This window comes from Sinocyclocheilus grahami, unplaced genomic scaffold (genome assembly GCF_001515645.1).
Source record: "Sinocyclocheilus grahami isolate Dianchi unplaced genomic scaffold, SAMN03320097.WGS_v1.1 scaffold1716.1, whole genome shotgun sequence".
Lineage (NCBI taxonomy): Eukaryota > Metazoa > Chordata > Actinopteri > Cypriniformes > Cyprinidae > Sinocyclocheilus > Sinocyclocheilus grahami.
In genome coordinates, this window is record NW_015506895.1 from 148,838 (window position 1) to 159,348 (window position 10,511).

Below are 10,511 nucleotides of genomic sequence, written 5' to 3' on the forward strand. Positions count from 1 at the left end.
CGAGTTTTTATTCTCGACATTTTTCTTGAAATTCAATGAGCTTATTCCCACATTTTATTTAGACTTATCTCGAAACAGCGACTTTATTCTCGAAATTTAATGAGTTTAATCTCAACATTTTATCTCGACTTTTATCTTGAAATTTAAAGAGATTTTTCTTGAAATTTAACGACTTTAATTTTGAGATGGTTTTATTTTTTTTAATGTTTTTTTATTGCTTGGCCCTAATCCTCTTCCGTACGTTAAAGACAGTCTCCAAAAAAATTGAATAAAAAATTGAAATGACAAATGGAAACAGAATGTGGCACAAACTGGGAATTGGATTTCATAGGGCTGTAATTTACAACTTAATTTACTTTATACTGTTTACAGGTTTACTATTATATTTATATTAGGTTATCATATTTCTTACAGAATTACTTTTTGTTCACTTAAAGTAATGTTACATAAGCAACCTACTGTCTGGGATGGAGCACCAATGCTCTGACAGACTTCTTGTGGTTTGTCAGTGTGGCTCTTGTTTTGCCAGCAACCAGATCCCAGAGTCTTATGGTGGTGTCATGACTTCCTGAAGAAAAAATATAAAGCACACTAAACATAAACATAATAGAACGAACACAACGTATTTCCTTTAGAAATGTATCAGCAGCAGAAATCTGTTTACATGGTTCATACAGAAACTGCAAAATGAAATTCCAGGACTTAAGGACTTCTCAGACATGATTTTTAAAGAAATTTTACCCCAAGGACTAAAATCAGTAGTGCCCTCGACTAAGGATTTTTCTGGTCGACTAGTAGTCATTAATTTTAAGCATTAGTCGACTAATCGCATGTTTTTTTAATAAACCATTTAAATCATGATAAAGAGCCTTTAATTGCCTACAAAGCCTAAGAAGCATTCAAACGCACGCATAAAGCCTGCCACAGCACACCGCAGAAGCTATGATTATGAATGTGTCAGGGAAAAACAGTAAAGAGGCTGTATTAACATTTTTATAATTCACTGATAAACAAGTGCTTTCTTTGTTTCGGTTTAAGAGATGAAGTCGGCGATACTGACTCGTCATCTCCCCAGTAGTGGGATGCACTTGTATGCATGTTTCATACAGATTACATAATCTGAGAATATTTGTTTTCCATTTGAACTGGTTCATTTGAAACTAGACATTTCTCTCTCTATAGATATATTTTTAATATCTGTAAGGCAAAGATATAGGCTACACGGAGTTTCGCACTCAAGTTCACAGACCGAGACGGCAGAAAGCACATCCCGTTTCTTTCATTATTTTACAAAAGCGCGATTTGTTATTGTGAATGCACACAAATAAACGTAGAGTCTTTACAGATTTGAAAGATGTATTACTCTTATCTGTATGAGTATTTATTTACGGAGTATTTTAAGAGCAAGTGAATGCACCGGCGCCTCCGTCTGTCCTGCAGTGATCGCTACTGTTCAGCTTCCGCACAGACACTTGAATAGCGGACATTTCTCTAGGTTAACATTAGATTGAGGGGCCATGTAAAGTTGCAAATACTTACATATTTCAGATGATAAGCCATATTTGTGGTGGATGAATGATAGGTGAGCATTTGGATGTCCTGCTGGATGTACAGTACCATACCATAGACCAGCCATTAACGATCTGCGCGACTTCGCCAATGTGGATTTAATTTTTCTGCGACTAATACAATTTTGGTTGATCAAGCCTCTTCTGGTCGACTATTAGGGGGCAGCCCTAGAAATAAGAGATCTCACTTATTAAGCAATATTGTTATCTTTCAAATTCTAATAAAAAACTAAAAACAAGATGGTACAAATAAAGTGCAGCACAAGCAAAGCATGCAATGACTGTGGCCACTTTAACATTTAAAAGGATACTATGGCAAAGATATCGCTTTCCTTATTCAAACTGATTTTATTTTATGAATACATGATTGACCTGAAGAATGAAAGCTATATCATACACTTGGAATATAAGCTATAGATACTAGGGGTGTGACAAACTTAGCTCATGAGATGAGACAAAATACAGATACTTGTTTCACTAGAACGAGACAATATTTTAATACTACTTTTAAGAAATGTTCAATTACAAAACATTTGTCTTTTTATCACAAAATGCAAAAAAAAAAATTAAAATGAAGTTGTATTTTGAAATGTTTTTAAACTAGGGCCATAACTAACAATTATTTTGGTAATCAATAATCTGATATTTTTTTAGTAATAAAAAAATAGACCGAAGTTAAGGCTACACGATAAATCGCATGCGATATTGATGCGCATCTTATCAGTAAAGCCGGTTCTGTAATCAGCGGTAAATCTCCATCACCTGCGTGCTTTCACATTGAGCAGCATTTACTACACAGAGCCGTTGTTCACTGACGAGCTGCGCCAAACCATGTTCATATATGATCGTGACCATTTACCGCTGATTACAAAACCGGCTTTCTGACAAGATGCGCATTAAATATCGCATGCGATTTATCGTGCAGCCCTAACCGAAGTGAAAAACAGGCTTTAATATGACTATATTTATAAATAAACTAACGATGAGGCAGTCATAATTGGTTCAAATACAGTATCAAAACTAAGTAATTACATGGTTTTATTGAACAACACTTATATAAATGCAACACAAAATATATAATGTAATATGCCTATATTATATAAATGAACAAAACCAACTTAAAGGTTTAGTTCACCCAAAAATGAAAATTCTGTCATTAATTACTCACCCTCATGTCATTTCACACGGATATGCTGTTTTCCTTCAGATCAAAATCACAACAATGTAGGAAACAGATCCGGCGTGACGCAGCTGACCCAGAACAGCATACGCTGTTTGCGTTCAGTGGATACTCTCCAAAATGGCGCTAGGGTGATGCGGAGGAGACGAATTGAATAGAAGTCTTTTTTTTTCTTTTGCACACAAAAAGTATTCTCGAAGCTTCGTATAATTGCGGATGAACCACTGATGTCACATGGTTTATTTTACCGATCTCCTTGCTACCTCTCATTTCAGTTGTATTGCTGTCTATGCAGGGTCAGACAGCTCTCAGATTCCATCAAAAATATCTTAATTTGTGCTCCGAAGATGAACGAAGGTCTTACGACATGAGGGTGAGTAATTAATGACAGAATTTTCATTTTTGGGTGAACGAACCCTTTAAGTATATCATGTATTATAACAAATACCTGCAGAGGGCTCTAACGGCCTGGTGATGTTTTACTTTACAGCGTGATTCAATGACGTTTAAATTCATTTATTATTTGGACAAGCAAACTCAGAGCAACTTTTATTTTGAAATCGAGATGTACAACAAATCACATATCTAGAAATATGTTGATCTAGAAATACTCTCCTGTGTTTGCATAGGTTTAAAAATTATTTACATTACAAATCTAGTGAAATAACGTGCACTGATTTCCCAGATGAATGTTCTGCAACCCAAATTCACAGGGTTTGTAGAGGAAGACTTTGTCAATCATGCTGCTGAGATTGAGACGCGCTCCACGCTTGTAAATGATTACAGTGCACCTGGTGATGTTTTACTTTACAGCGTGATTCAATGACGTTTAAATTCATTTATTATTTGGACAAGCAAACTCAGAGCAACTTTTATTTTGAAATCGAGATGTACAACAAATCATATATCTAGAAATATGTTGATCTAGAAATACTCTCCTGTGTTTGCATAGGTTTAAAAATTATTTACATTGCAAATCTAGTGAAATAACGTGCACTGATTTCCCAGATGAATGTTCTGCAACCCAAATTCACAGGGTTTGTAGAGGAAGACTTTGTCAATCATGCTGCTGAGATTGAGACGCGCTCCACGCTTGTAAATGATTACAGTGCAACACAAAGTGCATCAGACTTTATATGCGTTCCCAAACGAAACCCAAACAAACAGCACATGTAATAAAAGACCGAACAATATAATGCAAGCACCATCAAAGGTCTTACCACAAAATCAACTTTATACTGATATTGCGAGACTGCTTTTCGCCTCAAGGAGTAATATTGCGAGATCTCGTGCGCTCCCAAAAGCCGAGTGAAATGGCTCTGTATTTAACACATGCTGCATTGTTAATTTTGCAATAAATTGTTTTTATCAAAAAAAATGTAACACTAATTTCATATATACTGCCTTTTAAACATTCAAGTACTTTTCAAGTACCTTAACATAAATATGGCTGTTTTTAAGGTTTTCCAGGACTTAAATTTCAAAAGTAAAATTCAAGTACTTCAAGCACTTTAAGCACCTTGTGCGAGCCCTGTGTTTAGAAGGCAGATTCAAAAAAACAAAAAAAACAAAAAGATGGATGCATACCTGTAATCACCTGTGGCTCGGCACTTTGACATTTGACTGTAGCCACTGTGTTGGTGTGTCCAGAAAGGGTGTGGACATTTGCCTTGGTCCTGATGTCCCAAACCTACCACACACAGACAATATACATTAGTACTTTTGTACAGTAGGTTCATGATCAAACAGCTGGAAAAAAAAAGTGTGAGGACTGCAATCTTACTCTCGCTGTGGCATCTCGACTATAGGTCACCAGAACGTCAATGGTAGGATGGAGGTCAAGGTCATACACTGCACTCAGATGACCGTGATAGTGCCTAATAACCTGCGGACAACACAGAAATCTGACAAATGTATCCATGCCTGTATCCTGTAAGTAAAGTTTAGACTGAATGCATGTTGTTTTTGTTTGCATAGTTTCTACCTTGTTGTACTCTAGATCCCAGCATTTAACCTGCTTGTCCTCCCCGCAGGAGAAGAGGTAAGGGCTGCGTGTGCTGACAGCCACCCCTCTCACCGTGCTGATGTGACCTGTCAGAGACAACTTCAGCTTACCGCTGGCAAGATCCCAGATCTAGCGTTACAGAACAAAAGCTTAATTTTAGACTGAATGCATGTTGTTTTTGTTTGCATAGTGTTAATAAAAATAACAATTTGGTCCCTCGATATTCTCTTTGCCACCGTGAAATTTTCTCAGTCTCTCCAAGTGTATAAATACGGCCGGGAAGTAAGAAAACACACAGTCCATGTTAACCTGCTTGTCCTCCCCGCAGGAGAAGAGGTAAGGGCTGCGTGTGCTGACAGCCACCCCTCTCACCGTGCTGATGTGACCTGTCAGAGACAACTTCAGCTTACCGCTGGCAAGATCCCAGATCTAGCGTTACAGAACAAAAGCTTAACACTATTCATGATCCATAACATTCTATACAAGTTAATAATGATCTTAAGTAGGGCTCCATGTTGTGGGGGGAAAAAAATTTAATTGTGATTTTTCTAATTAAAAAAAACTCTAGGTTTTCTGTACTTGTTTGTAGGGCTGAACAATTTGGCACTTCATATATAGTATACACACATATAATAAATAGATCTGTATAGATAATATGCAGACAGACAGACAGATAGATTGTCTTTGCAATATGACAATCACACTAAGCAATATTGTCATTTCAGTTTTCTTTCGACTAATTTGAAGTCAGATAGATCACCTTTATAGTTCTGTCTGCCGATCCAGTCACAAACCACTGGTTTCCAGGCTCCACTGCTATAGATCTGACCCAGCCCAGATGGCCACTAATGACCTGAGAGACAGAACCAGAGAAGAACATCATATCCAATGAAACTCCATCATTGTAAACTGCCCTTTTTTTGTCTATATCATAATGGCCTTTAAAATACTTTCCAAACATACAACAAATTAAACACAATGACAGTTTCTATTCACAAGTACTCAGGAATAAAATAAACATGCTGAATAACTCCTGGAGGAAGACAGAGCACTCACTCTGTACAGTTTCCATGGTGGATGCCACTGAGGTCTGGGCATGGTAGGAGCCTTTCTTGGCACCAGTGTAGAAGTCGTTGTGCCTCCTTCCATGAGAGACTGCAAGGCAAAAAACTAACTGATGCTATGAACATCATCTTTAATAAAATGTGCACCCATCTACACACTGAAATACAAAATCATTAGTTCAGTTTAAGGTAGCCTACTGAAATACGCATGGGATAAGAGCAGTGATATCTCATTCATGAATTGACATTACATTCTAAGAACAAGCAACTAAATCTAAAATGATTAATTTAATCATTGATATAAAAATAAAAGCTGACGCGCACCAGCGCGTGTTGTGGGGGTTGAGATCTCTCTGCACCTCCTGCATGTCTGTGGATATCTGCCTCACTTGCTGCAGTTCGACTGGCTTCCTGCCTACATAGCAAGGAATAAAACATATCAAAAACCTAATTTACATTTAAATTAGTATCAGAATCTAATCACAGGTGAACAACATTACATACAGGATTAGAACATGGTCCAAAATGTTTTGCAATGTTACAGCCATGTGACAACATTAAAATTGCAATGCAAAGACTAAAGCACCCTTTAAGAAATGTTCATGTTGATTCAATAAGATATGTTCATCTTGAATTATACACATACGACAAGTTTGTAAGTTTAAAGCTGTAGACAGGAACTGAAACATCTTGTTTACATTTTTATATTGAAACCCAATCAAGGTTATGGCTTAGTGTGATTTTCAAATTGCAAACACTGTGATTTAATTAAATAAGTAGCTTATATTCACTGGATGTTTTAGGGTGAAGGAGCTGTTCTTTTATATGCGAGCAGCTCATGAGATGGCATTTTCAATGTCTCAAAGTAACTTGGTTCACAGTAAATGCAAACAAGCTCATCTTTGCATTTGAGTCGCTTATACATTTGGGCTAATTTATGCAGCCATACAAACAAGCACTGCAAACCTGAAGCTAGAATTTGCAACTAGAATTTGCCCCCATATTGTGCAGCACTAAATCAGATCTGGGTCCGTATTCACAAAACATTTGATCTTATCACTAAGAGTTCTCCTAAATAGCAGTAAAAGTTTTTAGCTAAGAGTTTTCTCTTAAAACCTATTCACAAAGCTGCTGAGACAAACTTTTACTAAGGAATAGAGAGAAGTCTTAAGCTAAGAGTAAGGGTGGGGTTGACTTCGTTGCTATGGATGATGTCAGCATGCTTACTAACGATGCACACAGTGATTGGCTGATAGTCTCTGTCAAGAGATTTATTCATAGAAATATTGTTGAGCATGATTTTATGTTGCCTTATTCAAATAAAGGTTTTTAAAAAAAATGTTAATTGCCACATTCAAATAAAGATAGCTAGAATTTGCCCCCATATTGTGCAGCACTAAATCAGATCTGGGTCCGTATTCACAAAACATTTGATCTTATCACTAAGAGTTCTCCTAAATAGCAGTAAAAGTTTTTAGCTAAGAGTTTTCTCTTAAAACCTATTCACAAAGCTGCTGAGACAAACTTTTACTAAGGAATAGAGAGAAGTCTTAAGCTAAGAGTAAGGGTGGGGTTGCTATGGATGATGTCAGCATGCTTACTAACGATGCACACAGTGATTGGCTGATAGTCTCTGTCAAGAGATTTATTCATAGAAATATTGTTGAGCATGATTTTATGTTGCCTTATTCAAATAAAGGTTTTTAAAAAAAATGTTAATTGCCACATTCAAATAAAGATTTTAAAAAAGCCTAAGTGTAACTAATTAAAGAAGTATATGTTCAGCTAATTAATTGTCAGCCTCTTACATTGTTGCTTCTGGTAAACAATTTTTAATTAACAGAATAGAATAATCGTGGCTGATAGAAAACCAAACTGCACGCAAGAACAACCGTTACTTCTTCTCCAACTGGTCAATGAAAACAAGGGTATAATCAAAGAAAAATTGTCCCTGACAAATTCTACAATAGTCATAATACCCCCGCGATTAAGGTGATACTTTTATAAAAGCTCATTATCGTCAAACGTTTCTAAAATGCTTACGCTCCGAGGCAGATTGCCAGCAACAATCACTTTAGGATAGTAGTGACTTGGTCTTAGTGATTTAGGAGTCCTCTTCACTTCTCCTCATGTTTCACAGATTTAGGAGCTAGTTTTAGGAAATTTGGCAGTCACTGTGCGTTCGCGAAAGCGAAAATGCAAACGCTAATGCAGGATTTGCAATTGCATTTGGATTATGTCACAATTTATGCGTCCACATATTGAAAACGCAATTGAAAATACAATTTGCTATTCTATTTGAAAATTGTCCGGAATATTGTTCCATAGGATTTGTTGATCTGGGTTTTATTTTAAATCGAGTTGTGTTGCACCACTTAATTTTAAACAAAGGTTAACAACTCAGGGATTAGAATTCTAACCTGCGATTAATCTACCATAAATTTTCTCCGCCATTATGGATTTGCCATTGCAATTAAGCAAGAACAATGTTAATATTCCTTAAATCCTCTGTCTCTGACATAAGTAGCTTCGATAAAGCAAAAAAAAAAAAAAAACCTTGTAAAAGGTACTCTGTCTTTATAAACCTCTACGTAGAGAGACCATTATTCAAACGGCTGATCATCAAGCAAGCAATGAATACATTTAGGCAGTGCATACGGATTTCATAATCTTGGAAATATATTAATAGTATCAATTAATGGAGTAGCCTATAGTTTACGACAAAACAGCCGAGATAAGAGAAAACAACTGGCATGATTCGCGGAGTGACTTTTTCCACTTGTGACAGCGGCGCCCCGTCCGTTTGATCGCCGTACATTCTATTATGACTAGGAATTAGACTTAAAAGAAATAAAAGTACCATTCTGCTGTTGGAGAGTGTTATATAAACTACAGCACTGCTCGTGCATTAAATCATTAACCGGTGCTAAACTGCTCACTGCATCATGTAATTAACAACTTGAACCATCAATGTATGAATCAAACTCACTAGACAGTCAACGTTTTTTTTTGCTACGCATCATTTTTTATATCCATGTATGTGGTTACAGTAAAATCAGTGAAATCGCTCAGGAAATCTGTCCTGTCTTGCCTGCACATTCGCTGCTTATTTGCATAAAGTTAAATAATTCTGAACTTTTGTCGCTTGACACGCTCGCATTCCGTCGCTAACCTCTCTGAGATCTGCAAGTTATGAGCTACTTATAGCCTTAAGATTTTTTAAGAATACGGGCCCTGAATTATTGGTGTTTAGTTTATCACCTTGCTTGAGAGGAAGGAAGGGCCAGAGCCATGGAGTGAACACCTGCTTCACTGGGCATCTTCTGTATCTGTGTATCTGCAGTGAAGGCCACTCCTGCAAACATTAGAAAAAAAAATGATTAGGCCTCTGAAGAAAATACAGTTCTGTGCAATTAATTTAAATGTTCAGCATCTAGGTTTTCAGGCTTAAACAGACTTACCTGGAGATGATGGATATGGATGAGTTCCTGTCACCAAGTAATCTGGACCAGCGTCTGCATAAATTAAGTCCAACAATTACAACAGACTGAAAAGTCAATGTTACGGATTACTCTGACAACGTTTTTTTTTTTTTTAGTTGTTTAGTCCCTAAAAACATGAATATCACAAAACACAAAAGGACCAAGATTTCAGTTTGTGTAAATCAGTTCCAAAAAGAAATGGGTAACGTTATACCAGGCAGTGGGTATCCCGGCTGGCCATATGGGTGAGAGGCGTGGAGTGGCCCTCTGTCTCTGCCCTCTTTCAGCACAGGCATGTGTAACACTACTTTGTATTCTGCTCTCATCATCACGGTCATCTTCGTCTTGTAGCTAAAGACATAAGTAGTAAGATATTAGTAGTATTAACGAGCCATTTAGCTTTATATACAGACTCTCAAACAATAATTACAGGTTCTTCCTAAAGAACAGACTTATGAAATGTTAAAGTGTAAAATGTCAGTCTTTCAGTTATTATCCTGTTGAGTTACAGTAACGTTACATGCACAAAATCAATAACGTTCGTTGGCTACATCGTATCACCAACATGCCAGATTTTCAGTCTTACAAGACTGAGAGCAACAGGGTTGAGTATTTACCTCTGTTCGTCCAGCGCTACTGGTTTTGCATGATCTGATACAAACATTTCATGTGTCCTTTTCAAAGAACGAAACACAAGCGTGTGGACAGAGTGCTTCTGCACTTCCTGTAGGAATAAAAACAACGAAATTCAACATGAGACGACCGGATCAGTCAAGCAAAAATAACAATTTATAAGCTATTAGAAGCCGGAGATACACATATCCAGATGACCACACATGTGTAGATATACAGCACACCGCTTTCATGCACAAACACGGACCTATGTGGCTAGACTATCAATCTGAAACATTCGCAAATGAAACAAAAGACCCAATTTACCTCAGTCATGTTTGCTGTTTTCTTAAAAAACGAACGCGGTCAAACGGTCGGAGTGTGAAGTGATTTCAGTCTAGGTATATATTATGAATTCTATATGCTATTCTTAAGTCCACTATTCCTAATGAATTTTAAAATTGTCTTTATTATTTTACCACATCCTTGTTTTGTGTTTAATATGTTGCAGATTGAAAATCCATTACATCCTAAGTACTGTAATTCTCTTTGTAGTTCATTCCTTTCCTGTTCATACCTCGGACAGAGTAACAACACATG

General features: G+C 36.8%; 1 protein-coding gene across 1 annotated transcript; it reads right to left on the bottom strand.

The window, feature by feature from the left end:
- Positions 1 to 425: 425 nt before the first annotated feature.
- LOC107572200 (pleiotropic regulator 1-like) lies at positions 426 to 10,060 on the bottom strand. Its single transcript, XM_016258624.1, has 12 exons — positions 9,917 to 10,060; positions 9,514 to 9,650; positions 9,279 to 9,332; positions 9,079 to 9,172; positions 6,142 to 6,232; positions 5,810 to 5,908; positions 5,514 to 5,606; positions 5,063 to 5,182; positions 4,733 to 4,762; positions 4,532 to 4,633; positions 4,336 to 4,438; positions 426 to 568 (listed from the first exon to the last, which is right to left on the bottom strand). The coding sequence occupies exons 1-12, from the start codon at positions 9,961 to 9,963 to the stop codon at positions 456 to 458; spliced, it is 1,083 nt and encodes a 360-aa protein (XP_016114110.1). The 5' UTR covers positions 9,964 to 10,060; the 3' UTR covers positions 426 to 455.
- Positions 10,061 to 10,511: the final 451 nt, after the last annotated feature.